This window comes from Cucurbita pepo, chromosome LG17, assembly GCF_002806865.2.
Source record: "Cucurbita pepo subsp. pepo cultivar mu-cu-16 chromosome LG17, ASM280686v2, whole genome shotgun sequence".
In the NCBI taxonomy this organism is placed as follows: Eukaryota; Viridiplantae; Streptophyta; class Magnoliopsida; order Cucurbitales; family Cucurbitaceae; genus Cucurbita; species Cucurbita pepo.
In genome coordinates this window covers 6,145,750-6,161,538 of record NC_036654.1, presented here as the reverse complement: position 1 = coordinate 6,161,538, position 15,789 = coordinate 6,145,750, and the positions used below count along the sequence as shown (strand labels likewise).

The 15,789-nt window shown below is 30.7% G+C and overlaps 1 protein-coding gene and 1 non-coding gene across 2 annotated transcripts; one reads left to right on the top strand and one right to left on the bottom strand.

Annotated features, from left to right (window-relative positions):
* The first annotated feature begins 116 nt into the window (after positions 1-116).
* TRNAK-UUU lies at positions 117-188 on the top strand. Its single transcript has one exon. It is a non-coding gene; the product is annotated as a tRNA-Lys (tRNA).
* Positions 189-1,169: 981 nt separating this feature from the next.
* On the bottom strand, positions 1,170-11,614 carry LOC111778172 (poly [ADP-ribose] polymerase 2-like). The gene is given in 21 exon segments (XM_023657854.1): positions 1,170-1,457; positions 2,340-2,433; positions 3,454-3,506; positions 3,592-3,736; positions 3,824-3,929; positions 4,240-4,313; positions 4,923-5,065; positions 5,188-5,263; positions 5,361-5,471; positions 5,607-5,722; positions 6,196-6,208; positions 6,388-6,437; positions 6,521-6,567; positions 6,720-6,793; positions 7,755-7,810; positions 8,015-8,141; positions 8,993-9,228; positions 10,395-10,476; positions 10,602-10,723; positions 11,095-11,421; positions 11,485-11,614. Coding segments are annotated over 18 exon segments (1,905 nt in total). The 5' UTR covers positions 11,537-11,614; the 3' UTR covers positions 1,170-1,457; positions 2,340-2,433; positions 3,454-3,506; positions 3,592-3,643.
* Positions 11,615-15,789: the final 4,175 nt, after the last annotated feature.

Genomic DNA, 15,789 nt, shown 5'->3' with positions numbered 1-15,789 from the left:
TTAATAGGTTAAACAAATCGTCTTCATTATTTTAAAATGTGTTATAATAATAACGAAAAAAAAAACAACGTGAAAATTATAAATAAATAAAATTGTGTAAATATGCACATCAACAAGCCGTCTTAGCTCAGTGGTAGAGCGCGTGGCTTTTAACCACGTGGTCGTGGGTTCGATCCCCACAGACGGCGTTCATAAAATTTTCTCTTTTTCCTTTTGGTTTTAAATCATTGTTTTTCTTATTATTAATTTTTTTCTTTAATTAAATTATTATTCAAACTTATGAAAGTAAAAAATATATATGTTCTCGTATTGGCATTACCCGTCATAAAAGATTAAACTATCAATCTTTAGAGTGGTAATTGAGCATATTCAAATCGACATGTAAAAAGAATCAACTACTAGAGAGAGAAAACGAGCTGAATATTGAGAGACAAATAATATGAAACATTATTATTATATCTAATAATTTACAAGTCATCTTTTTTGGTATTTAATTAAACTTAAACCCAAAATTAAAGAACTATTTTATTTTAGATTTTAATATGAGATAAGAATTTTGAAAGAAAATATAGAAAAAAAAAGGCTATGTGTGAAAGTAATGTTTATAAATTTAAAATTTTAAAAAACATAGTAATTATCAAACCGAGCATTAAATTACCTGAATGCGACAGTATAAAACCTTTCAAACAATGAACGGTTCGAGCGCGTAATAAGAAGAAGAAAAAAAGGGTGAGGAGACCATGTTGGAGAAGGGGAGCGCGTGCAAACAGTTTAGAAATGAAACAACTTGCACGTGCCCTGCTTCTCCAACGAGAACTTCCTCACCCACCATTAAACCTCGAAATCGTGTTCTCTCATCTTTCTCAAAAGGTGAAACATGGAAGATCAAGAAGAAGAAGAAATGGGTATTTATAACAACTTGAGAGAGAGAAAGAAAGGGAGAAAAAAGTGAGAAGAAAAGCAAAATATTTGGGTTTAGGGTTTATGCCATACCCTCATTCATTATGGTGTAGTGTTTGTTTGTAATGCAAGAAATTTTAAATGACACAAAACAAGCCTCTTCTTCCCTTCATAAATACTTCACCAACCCAATTTCTCCCTGTACGCACATTTTATGACGTAAAATCTCCGTAGAAATATATCATTATCAAAATAAACAATTTCAAAAGAACAATGCAAAGAGTCGAACTTCTAAACCTTCTAAAGTTCAAGAAAATACATAATATTTTACCAGTTAAACTACGTTCATAGTGACTAATTTTTCTTTTCGAATTCAACAAAAAAAAAAATAGAACTAAATAAAATAAATTCATGTTAGCTAATACGAGTATGCGATTTGAAAATGAATATGTATCAGACCTGGTTGGAATAAATAAATGGCAAACTTTGGATCCATCTCTGAATCAGCAATAGCTCACATGTCAGAGTCCCCACAACCTGTTTTTCATTTTCTCTCTCTCTAACCATGAAAATTCAAAATTAGATCAGAAAAAAAAAAGTTGGAGAGAGGATTTGAATTGAAGAATGAGAATAATAATAATAATAATGTTGAGGAGATGAGAGATTGCGTGTTTGGTTCCATGGCTTTTGAGTATGGAGGAAGTTTTATCAATTATTATTATTACTATAGCCAGACAGCCACTTGTATCTTTTTCTCTTCTCAAATGGAACATAACTCGGTAAATAAAAATTAATCTCTACACCTTTTAAATTTTCATTATTGTCTTACTAAATGGATCTTTACCATATAACGACCGAATTTCATAAGAGGACATTTCATTACGATAAAACATGAAAAACAGGCAAGTCAAACAACTTAAAAAAAAAAACAAAACTTTAGACTAAATTCAAAACATTAAAAACTAGAAAGAAACTCATTTTAGAATATAGTACCTAGAATTAATCGAATCTTGCAATTTTTTCTTCTGTAGTACCTCGACATGACATGAGTATTAAAAGAGTTCAAGAATCAATTTTCTTTTTATAAGAGAAATAATTTATTTTGGCTTTTTGTTAGGTGGGTCTTGAAAGATTGAAATATCTCCCTTTAAGCCGTGCATACGGCTTTTTACACAACTCTATATATCAATAAGGTCAAGTATAGAATTCTATTTACTTTAAATTGAGTATCTGTTTCTTCCCTTTTCTGCTATATTTTACATATCTATTAACATTAGTGAAGCAAGATTTCAATAGGCTTAAATCAAACTAAAGGAGTAAATCAATTGGACATGTTGATGAAGGGAATTTTATTTTATTTTATTTTATTTTTTTGGTAGTGGCGAATGAGGAAGGAAGAACAGCAACAGAACAAAAAAGTAGGGGGGAAAATGGTGTACCTGTTGGGTTTGAAATCTTGGTCTCTGCAATTGATTTTGGAAGCTGACTGTAGAGATTATAGAATCTTTTTCCTCGATCTCTCCAACACCATCACTGCAACAAAAATGGGGTTAACTTGTTGCCCATTCACACATCATTTCTTTCACTGCTTTTTCGTTTCAAAACAAAAAACACTTAAGATTTTTCGTCATTTCAAAACAACCGTTAGTGTAAAAAACCTTTAGAATTGAATTAACCTATGCCTAAGATTCGAATCAAGATTTGGAATTCAAATTCAACCCCTAATGGCCCCAACATTCTCCTACAACATGGTTATGTTACCTGTAATAGACCAACACAAGTCATTTCAGCATGTTTTGTTCTTACTCACATGCATCTGAAGAAAATTCCTAAGAGGTCACCTAACATGAAATTGCTCAAAATAAAACACGTTTAACCATAGAGTTCTTATAATTGAGACATAAAAAAGAAAACTGCACTTTATTGGTATAAGTAGTAACTTTCACCTATAAACCTTTTTTAGACATTCTATTCACAAGATCACTCTCATTCAGATGTGATCTCAATTCATTCATATATCTCTCATTTCTTGAGTGTCACAAGAATATCGAACAAAATCAATAGTTAGACATGTCAACTTTTCGTTTAACATTCTAACAATTTTTCTTCTCGTATTTAGATAATTTTTTTAGTTTATTTAGCAATCAAGTGTAATAATTATCCTCAAATAAATAGTTTTTATAAAAGTATATAAATTTTTAATTATAAATAATTAATATAATAATCAAATTGAAAATTTAATTGTGCATATCATATTTCAAAAATAAAATATAACAGTATGATTATATTAATGAATGAGTAATTAGTTATAATCATTGAAAGTCAACTTTTTTTTATATTTTTTTTACCGAAGTTTAATTGAATTAAGATAAAATAAGTAATTCTTTTCTTTAATAAAATTTTATTTGTAAAAATGAATTAAATATATATTTGAATAAATTATTATTGATTTAACCTAATCAAATGATTAATTATATTATTCTTGGTAAACCAAGATCAATGAATGAATTAAGTATATTCAAAAGAAAATTACAAATAAAATGACATACACACCTGAACATTGCTTCTTTCTTTCGCTCTCTTTTTTTCTCCTAACATTTTGCTATCTGCAATAACTTTTTTTAAATATATATAATGAGGTAATAAACAGAATGATTCTTCCCCATATCACCATAAGATAGTAACACTGACCTAAGGGTGAGGCACTTGCAGATGGAAAAGGGCAATGCTTGTGCTGTGCCCTTCAACGTTTAAAATGGAAACTCACTTGAATAACATAGCGCATCCTAATTTGATCCACATTATACACTATATACTCATTATACAATAAGGAACCCTGAGAGGAGAATCAGAAACGATTTTTCAGACCAAAATTTTGGTGCAAAACATGGCAAACTTATCTTTAGATTAACGAAAACTGTACCTTACGACGTTGATTCTGTTTTGGTTTTCCCAAAGGGACGATGACGCCATCATCGAGCGTCAAAGATTCGGAGAGGTTTGGTTCTGTTTGTCCCACTCCTTTTGTGCTGCAATATCAGGCATTAAGTTTTGATTTGCTATGTTTAGATTAAGTAATAATGACCATGAGTTTAGTTTCTCTAAGACCTCGGTAATAACAGGTCACAAAGAGTCAAGCAAATACATGAAACTTTTATATGAGAAAATTTAAAATATATGAGCCGTGTTTACTTTTTCTAGGAGGTCGGTTTAAGGGGACGATCGTGAATAATTTTCACGAGAAGTGATTTTCATAATAGTATCATGACCTGATGATATGAAAAGCAATCTGTTATCTTATGCCATGGTCAATAAGCTTGAAAAGACAAGGGAACAAACCTCAGCTTCCCCTCGGGCAACTTGTCAGCATCGTAGTTTGCTTCAAGAAGTTCGACCATGTCACCGAGCACAACCTAGAGGTTTCACAGCTAAATAATTTTATTACATTCAATCATAACAGTGGAAGGCTAGTGTAATCTTCACAGCAAGGATGAATGATAAATAAAATTAACACCACAACTAAACATGGGGCAGGTATAATTAGTCGTACTCAAATCAAATTTCCAAAGCCAACATTTCAAGTGGCACATGAGCTGAGCCACTTTGGAGCTGTTACCAATTTCCAAATAGCCATAAAATGAAAATATGATATCCAAAAGCCAGGAGCTGATATAGATTATTCGTACAATGCACGAACTCGACCTTCCATATTTTTCATGTATACCATATAATGTAAACGCACTAAAAGGCAAATTTGGTGAAGGAGTTTTCAGTGAGTAAATGGAAGGGACAGTTGAGAATTTGTCCCGGGAAACTCGAAGGTGTTTAGGGCAGCGGCTACTTTTCAAGTATATTATTATTAGCTGCAGTTCAATAAGGAATATAGAGAAAGTTAAGGAAGAAGTATTCTTAAGTTACTACACCATCCCACAATATTTAGTGACCTCATCCAAATTCACTCCCAGAAAATTTTAAAAATAAAAAATAAAAATTGCAGCCTTCATTGTAAGGTGAAGAACTACCTCACACAAAAGAAGAACACCAGTTGAGGCGACATTAGATGCATAACAATAGTTTGCACTTTTTGAAAACATATCAGCAAAGTAGACCCCCTTTCCAAACATATAACCTGTTACAGGTGCTTCAGGTGGAGCTATGCGTAGACCTGACAAGTTATGCAATTTTCATTGGGCATACCGTAGTTAGACTGAGCAACCACAAATCAAAGTTAAGTAATCGCATAAGATCATGCGAGGAAAAGTGAAACTAAAAAAAAAAAATGATGACCTTGGGAGAGAATGCCAGTCCAATTTGTAAGCCGAGAACCATGCCACAAGAGCTTCCTGTTCTTTGTGTTAGAAAACTATTCACAGTGTAAAAGAGAGTAATTAATAAATAGGATTAAGTCTTTAACAAATACAAGAAAGTAAATGATGATGCCACAGGTAAACGCCAAGCACCTTTTCGAAACGCTCATTTTCTCCCTTTCTTGATACCCTAAATATTTGAACAATATCAACTGTATAATTTGAATGTGTTTTCGCATGTGTATTCAGTGCATACTTTGAGACCTGAAACAAAACAAAGGAAACACAAAAACCAAAGGCTTGTTATTTCTGACCAGCGCAAGTAGAGATGAACTCAAGAGGAATGCTATTAATCCATCCAAAGAAGATAAAACTAGCAAATTGAAATACAATCATTACCATAGAGAATTCCTCGGAATCAACTTCAACTGGTGCAAGTTCACAATGAAGGCGTTGGTAATGAGAATACAAGGGGTCTTCCTGTAATAATGACGGAATCAGACCAGTAATACAGCCTAGCAATAGAATCAGCTGGCTAGCATTCCACAAATCCTAGATCTAGAGTATATCGTACGATGTTATAATTCACTGAAAACAGTATAGTCAGGACGTACATCAAATGCAGGAAGTTAGCAATTTCAAGAGGTCAAGAATACTAAATTTATAAGTTTATTTTCAAAAGAAACAAAAATTTATTAGATAAGAATATGCATCATGGAAATAGTATCATAAAAGATTTAGAATGTAAGAATTATAAACATATATAAATTCTATAATTTCAGCTAAGAAAGGCGCTTGGACATGGTAATCCTTGTAGTTCAGTTCACTTGCATACTGACTAAGGCAGTAGGAAAGGAATCGGCATATGCTTCGTTCTTAAGACAGTGACCAGAAAATTCACAAAAGTTTTAACATGCACTGCTATGTCAAAAAAAAAAAAAAAAAAAAAAAAAAAAAAAAAAAAAAAAAAAAAAAAAAAAAAAANCACCCAACGCCTCCACCTTCAAGTCAATAAATAACAAAATCATATAGCAGCCAAATATTTAAAGGTTTCTTTCAATATAGTTTTTCATTTCCCTATTTAGTTCATATTGGGAAAATCTACATAGTGGAAAGCTTGGAGAGCTTAGAGTAACGAGTAACGATAGGTACTTCAATGGTAAAGGGAAGACAACCTTACCATTTCCAACTTGCTTTTCAATTTTTGAGGGGTGTCAATTACAAATGCTCCTGCCATCATAAATTTCGTAGTGGTTTAGTTGTTAGTTTAGATTAAGGCAATACGCAATGGTGAGAGGGAGGGGAGGACTCACGCATCTTCTTAAATCCGAAGTCATGTGGTATTACAGTGTAAAATTCCCTGCAGAAAAAAAATTGCAACACTTTTGAATGCAGAAGTCAAAACTGAATACGAAAAATCAGGGTATAGAATTAGAAGAATTATTGTACTCCTTGAGATTTCGAGAAAGTGAACATGGGCAGATGAGAAAACGTGCATCAGGTCAAACTTACCCACTTAGTTGCTCAAGTAGCCTCTTGTTTGACAGACCAATCACATCAGCAATCCTTTTCAAAACCTCATAACCCTAAATAAATAGAGACAGCATTATAAATTTAAAAACTAAAGTTCGTCTCTCTGAATAAATAAAATAAATAAAAAAGAAAAGACAGGTGACCAGTGCAGGTAAAATTGAAGGAAAACACATGATAGAAGACTTAACTAAGTTATTGAGGAAGTCAAAGACAACCATATGTGCTTTGACTTCAGAACATCTTGTTATGCCACCAAAAGTATAATCAGGAATTTGAAAACTAATGAACAGAAAACGCTATTCCACTCCTAAACCAAGAATCCATGATAAGGACGAGAAACTAAGAATCCGGCATGTAATCTCACAAAGTACTTTAGTGACAAATATTTCTCGAAATTTGAAGCATCTTCCTACGTTCTAAGTGCAAGAAAGCCAATTTCTTTAAAGACCCACATAAGTGCCAGCACCTATTCAATCACATTCACGTTTTATAATTTTCATTAGACAACATTAACAGCATGATCTTGAAAGACATCTTTGTCAGATTATACCAAACACACTAGAGATATGGTGAAATTCCGATTAGTTCCATGATAATCAATCTATCAAATATAGCGATGCAACTTTGTTATAAAAATTACAAAAAAAATTTATAAAAAAAAAAAAAACAACAACAACAACAACAAGCATGCATTGTTCTAATGGATAGCTTAGAATGTTTATAAAAGAGATTCCCATCACAAAATATTACACGTGGCAATTGTATCTTAACTTTGTCCAAGAACTTAGAATGTCAACAGTTTCTTAAGCTTGTCATAATAAGTGGAAGCAAGTATTTCTTAACGTTGAAGTTGTGAGCGCATTAATATTGGTAACTTAGTACGAACAAGTCATTCATTTTGAAGCAGACTTCCAATTCCAAATGACAATACAGAAAAGTATAACATATCCGATAAACTCAAGAACCCTGTTGAAACATAAGCAAATAAGAAATTTCAACAGATCAAGTACTTGCCTTTAAAATTGTAGATTTACTCAGCTTTCCAAGTGGCAACTTTTCAGCATTGTACCCTAGGATCATTAAAACACAAGTTCCATTTAGAAATTTGAAAAGATCTCTCTTTAGGCAGTTCTACACATTAATTCATTATAAAAAATAAAAATAAAAAGAACTCTAAAATGGATGACTTAATAAAGCATAATCTTCTTCATATCTAATATAAATCTGGTACCTAGGAGGAAAAAATTTGGAAGTGTATAAAAAGGTCAACTGACCTATTTCCATCATTTGTTGCTTCATCATACTAATGTTGCAAATGAGAGAGATAAACTTTGCAATGCGTGGCTCAAGTTGTGTTTCGCGAGGTTGAATCTCTGAAGTAGATCCACATTTCTCATTGACCTGAAGTCAACAATGGAACCAGAAGAAGCACAATATTAACTTCATTTTCATTTTGGGTACAAAGGTCACTTTTTCCTATAGAAATTAACCTTAGTGGGATGTGCAATTCTCATCTCAACGTGAACAAGATGAGACAATGACAATTTTTTCTACATTTCAATTTGTGGGACAATGATGGGTTACATCAACCCTTCTCCAGTTTTCTGAAGTACAACAGATAATAATTACTATTGCATCTCTACTCAAATATCTTAATCTCTATACCAATGAATTCTGTTATTTTTTCTATATAAGTTAACAAAAAGTTGATTAATTATTTTAGACCAAAGGTTCTACGTCTTATCATTTAAGAAAATTCCTCATGGAGAATCTTTTCACAGCAAGGAATCCCCAGTCGTAGAGAATTTTAGAAGAATGGAGAACCATTGTCTCCAGCTCCTATTCTCACTCTATTTAGTTGGTACTTCCCACTTTTGCGAGAGCAGAAAGGTCTAAATGAAGAGAGTGCAAGGAAAGCAGTGTTCTTATTTATAAAGCAAGGTCATTGCCAGCGCAGGGACCCTAATTGGAAGCAAGATATAATGGCTCCATTTAATGATTAGACCCAAAGTTTTATTTTACAAGACATCCGTGAAAGAATTGAAGATGCATTTTTTACTGAAACAAGATTTTCTTTAACAATCTTTTATTCATGCATTTTAATTCCAATGTTCCTACTACATACTTGGCAAGATAGCTTCACTCCTAATGTGCTGAGTAAAGGAAGTCAATACCAAATTAAAGTACATGAACCTTGAGATTCTCAACCTTCATAAATAAAATGAAAAACATTTGGAATTGTGACCACTTACTGATAATTCTTTTTCATTTTCGCTGTAGTCCATCTCCAGCCAGGTATAACTCTTTGGGTGACAAATAAAATCTTTTCTGTCAGACCAATTATTCTTGGTTTTAGCAAAGAATTTTTGTTCAAATTCCAGTATTGCACTTTCTTGTGATGTGTAAGGACCTTGTATATTGAGTTGTCCCTTCACACCTACTCTTCCCCACCTGGTGTAAAACATGTAAGTACCGCCACCATCAGATTCTGCAAACGATGAAAGTTCCAGCACTTAATGTATCATATACAAATAGATGAAATTCCAAGACGAAAGAAAGAAAACCTTCATTGAAACTGTCATATCTTATTCAACTATAAAATCTAAAGTTCTATAATCTTTAAGAGTTGAGCTTAAAGCCTTATCTATTTTCCCTTTGGGAAAACAATGCAAGCTACAGTCTCTGTATTGGAAATTTTTTTAAAAAAAAATCTACACCAAAGCAGTAAAACTCTCCTGTGTGATCAGATGCAGGAATTTTGTTCGAACAACTCATCTACTCATAGCCCTAAATCATATCCTTTTTCTAGAAGAGAAATGAGCTCGTATTTGTGGAATGGTAAGCTGAAATAAACCAGAGAATAACATATTTTTTCATAACAAGATCCTAAAAAGCAAGGAAAGAGACACCAACAAGTCACAAGCTGAGATAACACAATTATTTACTATAAGATTAAGAAAAGAAATATAGAGTATCAAAATCTTTATACATCCAAATATTTAAAAAGTGCAGTTTAATATTTTTTTTAAATCATGTATCATACTATCATCTTAAAACAAATGATTATAAGGAAGATCCGAAACCTACTATAAGCTTCAAGAAAGGTTCCATGTTAACCTTCAATTCCCACATCCTCATCTCCTATTTTCCACAACTTACCATTGTTTTTTATGATCATATTTCAATTGAGAACTCTTATAATAATTAGCAGTTGTTCATCCACGTGGCCCAGCATTACAAATTTTAATTCTCAAATATTCTTGCTCAACCCAGGTCAAAAATATTGGGAGATTTTTGGTGTCTGATGAACCCAAACAGAACCAAAATGATATTTCAATATAAAAGGAAACAACTACAATATAAACCAAGTAATTCAAGGTACTTGAACTCTCCCTCTCTTGATTGCACTCAAGTCTAAGCTAACTAAATGAATGCCTACCCTCCTCCTTTCCTCCCCATTTCAGTTATAACAATTCACTATAACAACTTCCCTAACTAAAAACTAATATGCCCTCAGTACTCTAATAACATTCCTAATTCTATCCTAATAGCATTCCTATCAAAGACATCCCTCAGACTTCAAACACACCACATTTACTGTTAAATCAAAATTGACCCAAGTAAACTATGTTCATAGAAACGATAAAAGTTTACCAAGTGCTTGAATCACATAAAACTTGTTATTGTTGTTTCCAACGTTAGTCTGATTCAACATGGCATCGTAGATTTCATCACCCTGCAAATCAATGGTTGCCGTTCATGCTTAGAAGACAAAACAACATGTCAAAAGTTATGATTTGCATTCCGACATCAACTTTCCAGTTAGTCGGAGATATGTATTTTAAAACTATTGGGACTTACCACTTGTAAAACATGATACTGCGTCTTGATTTCATCTGGAAGCCACTGATCCAGCACCGCTGAACCCTTTTTGGTAGCTGTAACAATCTTTTCCTTGGTGCCAACATTTCCATCCTTGTTTGCTGTGAACAAAGCACGAAAAATAAATTCCCCTAATTGAATGATATAGACTGGTAATGACCGCTGTTTCTAAAATATTGTTGTATTGTGAACATTTTCCTTTTACCAACATCAAAACTCTATGTTCGACACTCCTGATACATTAAGACTCCGACTCATAATTTACAATTTCTATGTTTTGATGATTGAAATCTGTAGGTTAACTTACTAAATTAGCTTCTAACCACAGGTTTCGCAGCATTTGCTTCTAACGGAACTACATGCTTCGGTTCGCTAACTAATCTAAACACGCCAATACACAAGTAACTAGGAAACAAACGCAATTGATTTTTCTCAATATAAATCACTTCAACCAAAATAAAATTCGATATACCGTCATTTTCATCTACCGCTTCATCCTCTTTTTCCTTCTCACATTCTTCACAAAGCCTCTTCAGCAACTCCTTCTTTGAACCAGTGGAAGAAATTCCACGACGAACCGCTTCTTCTCGCAGTTGCTGTACATTCATTTCCCGTAACTTCTCAACATCACTGATTAAGTCACTTCCATTCGAATCTTCCGAGTGCCTCCCCCTTCTCTTCCTACCAACAGCAGCAGCAGCAGCAGCATCTTTATCTATCAACGAATTTTCCTCTTCACGAATGGCAGATTCCAGGCGACGAACCTTAATAACCAAAAACAAACACGAACATTACAGTCATCGGAAGCTGAAGAAGAATACGATTCAAAAAAAAAAAAAAAAAAAAAAAAAAAAAAAAAAANCACGTTGAGCAAGTTGAGTTCGGAGTTCATCCACTTTAAGCCTGTTCGCCATTTTCGCTGGGACGAGCTCCGACACTCCCCTTGCAGTAACATTTACATAAAATTCATGGACACCGAGGGAAAAGCGCTTTCGCTTTGTCTTCAAATGAGAAATATAGCACTCAGACTGTAGCGAAAAGACAATTTTGCCCTAGCCTTCTTCAGCTTCCAATTTACAGTCAAATTAAGCTTATATAATAGTAAGCCTTCGATCGACTATCAACTTTATAATTTATATATCCACGTATGGAGGGATAAACACGACTCTCTACAATGGTATGCTATTGTCTACTTTGAGTGTAAGCTTTTATGGCTTTGCTTTAGACTTTCCAAAAGGTCTCATTTCAATCGAGATAGTATTCTTCACTTATAAACTCATAATCTTTCACTAAATTAACCAATGTGGGACTCACTCTCAATAATCCTCAACACATAGACCCGCTCTAAATTAGTGAAGAATTCTAATTTAAACGATGAATGAGAAACGATCGAGAAAGTGTTGAGAGATTTTTCTCCATTACCTGAACCTCCGTCCCCGACTACGTCGAATCCCTCTTCCGTCTCACTCACTTTTTATGCATAAATATACATGGAGAGAGAGAGTTTTGAGAGGGTTATTTCACTAATTTTAAGAATGGAGGCTATTTTTCCATAACCTATGAGGAGTTATTGGTGGGAAATTTAAAATGTACAGGTCAGATTAAAAATAATTTTTATTAAAATATTGTTTTCAAAAGTGGTAAAATAAAATGTAATAATAAAAGCCTCTATACTTATATTCGGAATAATAATACTTTTAATCAAAATTGTTTATTTTAAAATGTACACAAATACATTTAAAAATAAATAAAGCGAATATTTGGCATTTTTTGTCAAGCAAATAGTCGGGCGGGTCAACATTTCGAAATGGGCCTGTTTGCGGGTCAGACGAATTCTTGGCCCAATATAATAATTTGGATTGCAATTTCAAAAATAGAGAAATTGTAAATTTTCGTAAATATCATTTAATATAACTTACTTTTCAAATATATTTTGGTTTATGAATTTTTTTTAATCTTTTATTGTTCTTCCTAAAATTTCACAATATTAATTAATTAATTATTTATTTATTTATACCTCGAGTATCGATTTCCACATCTATAAAAAACTATAGCAACAATTTGTACTAGTTGAGTTTGTTCATGTCTGAAAAAAAAAAATTACTGATATTTTAACTAATTGAATTGGGTTCGTGTTAACCACACAAATTTCACTAACATAAACTTAATCTGACTCGGTGAGATCAAACATCAAATGTTTGAATATTCACTCCTTACATATTGTTGGACTTAAAGAATAAAGAATATAAATTTTAATCAATATCTTTTAACTTCTTTTTGACAAAAAAAAAAAAAATAATAATAATAAAATAAAATAAAAATTAAATTAAATTGAGAAATATTAGGGATAAATATGAACCATTTATTTTTATCGTCCTTAATTTAATTTAATAATTTAATACCTTAGCTTTTAAAAATATATTTCAATTTTTCTTAAATAATTTCTAAATTTTTTTGTTTGAAAATTATATATATATAAACCATTTTTTTTTTCCATAAATTAAATAGTTTATTTATTTATTTTAATTTAAACCAAATTTATTTCCATAGAATCCCCAATATGCTACTTTTATTTCTTCACGTGATCCCTGAAAGATCCATTCTCCATTGAAATTACCATTATCTCCTTTACATAGTGTTGTTAGTTAAAAGGAGATAAGAAGTAAATTAAAAATTTTAAAATATCTAATTAGTCCTTAACTTTAAAGATATTTTTAAATTATGAATTTTACGTCTAAAAATTTCAAAAAAATAATTAATTTATTACACATAAAACATATATTTTAATGACATTATAGCGTATATATATATATATATATATAATTAATTAATTAATTAATGGAAGTCAACTTGTTATAAAGTCAAAACGTACAATTATTCATAAGGAGATGTATGATGACGTGGACATGACATTTAATAGATATTTCCTCTTTTCCAACTCCCACTTTCTTCCTCTCTCCCATGTTAATGATATGTAATTTATATATTAAATAAGGGCAAATTTGTAATTATCCATTTATGCGGATATTTTATCAATATTTTTTTATTTTTTGCAATAAAATAAAAACCTCAATTCTATAAACAAAATTATTTTTTTAAAAAATTACATTAAATAATTTATTTTGAAATTCTAAAAATTATATACAAATATTACTAGATTTGATAATGATAACTACGTTAATTTTTTTACTGATTCGATTTCATATGATAACGAGCAAAAAAAAAAAAATTAAAATTTATTAAAAATTACTCAAAATCTTACCCACAATTAGATTAAACTATAAATTTAATATAAATTTCTTTTTTTTTATTGTTGTCATAATTATATTTAATATTAGATGTTATTATGTCATTAATATTTTAAATAATATTCGTAGTTTTGAATTATTTTATAAAAAAAATAACGATGTTATTATAAATTTAAAAATAAATGACAGGTATTTTTGTATCATTATACCTAAAATTTATATTATCTATCAAAATATGTGGGTGAAAATTGTTCTCTCTCCTTTATAAACTAATTATAAAATTCTCCACCACGAATTCTAGTGGCGACACCTTTGCTTGCCCATGAATTAGCATGCCTAATTTTTTGTGACGTAATTATTTTTATATTTATTTAAATTTAAATCATTTATTTTCATCTCCAAATCTTAAATATTTTGGAAAACTAAATACACGGTTTGACGGTGGTAGTACCAAATACATACTCAAACAAACTGACCCGAGCAATAACTCAATTGACATGTGATATCCAAGTAAGTGAGAGGTACATGAATAAACCGAGACTACATTCGAATAAGAGCGATCTGAGAATAGGACGATTAAAAAATACTTTAAAAATTTGACAGTTACTGTCTATACCAATAAAGTACACATTTGGATAAGGTAGGAACTCTTTGGATAAGCATAATTTTTATAAGATGCATATGAATAGAGACAAAACATGTTGGAAGGACTAGGGTTAGTCAGTGTAATTAGTTTTCCCTGTTGCAAATAATGTAGGAAAATACTAGGGCCATAAGGTGTCAAATCCGTTGTTACAGAACATATCTAAACAAATATCCATCCCTACTATAAAATCGACATACGACATCATGTGTCAAATTTTTATCAAAAAGTTAGTACGAATGAGAATTATTTAAGCCTTTATTTATTAAAAAAAAAAAATAATAATAAAATAAAAGCGTCATTTTCAAAAAAGAGTCACATTTGGCTTATGATATACGGAGTCACTTTTGTGATATATATGGATTTTCGTTGTCCTAACGGCCACATATTTATTTACATTTTTTTTTGAAGGGATAAGGTTTGGACTTTGATTAAAAAAATAAATAAGCTATATACCGCTAGGTGCCATACTAATTTATTTAATTTTTTAGGTCAACTTTTTAATTTCCTATAATTTTAATAACACTTCTCTATTTTTAAAATTAATGTAATTATTAAATTATGACAGTTGAAATTAAATATGATTGAATTTGTCCCTTGCTTTACTTTTGGGGAAGAAATAATTAATAAATAAATAAATAATAATAATAAAAGAAGCAAAAGTGATGATTAACATGCAAATAATCAGTAAATTAAACCCAATTTAGAAGGTTAATTACGGTTTTGAAAAGTCAAAACTTATTTGAATAATAATAATAATAATAGAGCCAATTGTTTTATTGTTTTTTTTTTCTAATATAAAATTAATTTAGTTAATTTTTTTTAAATTTTATTGATCTATTTAATATTTTTTTAGTTTATTTTTCTTATTAAAAATATATGTTTATAAAAAATTATTGTTATATTATTGAAAAATACATAAAAAAAAATAAGAAATAATTTAGACTCTATTTGTTATGAATATAAATGATAAGCCATATTCCCTATAAAAAAATTCTACCTACAAAATATTTTTACATTGGAATAAAAAATAATAATTTTTAATTGCGAAGGAATCTAAAATGTTAAAGAAAATGTCAGATTCTTAGCCACAAAAGCATCGACAATTCCATTTTAAAATAATTTAAATAAAATGTCAGAGAAAAATAAAAAATAAAAATAAAGAAAAGAAAAAGAAACGGCGTTGAAAGAACGCCGCATCTTTGTTTGGTTTGAAACGGAGGCTCTGCTGTCCGGTTTCCGCGGCTTTATTATTATTATTTTATTTTAAAATAAA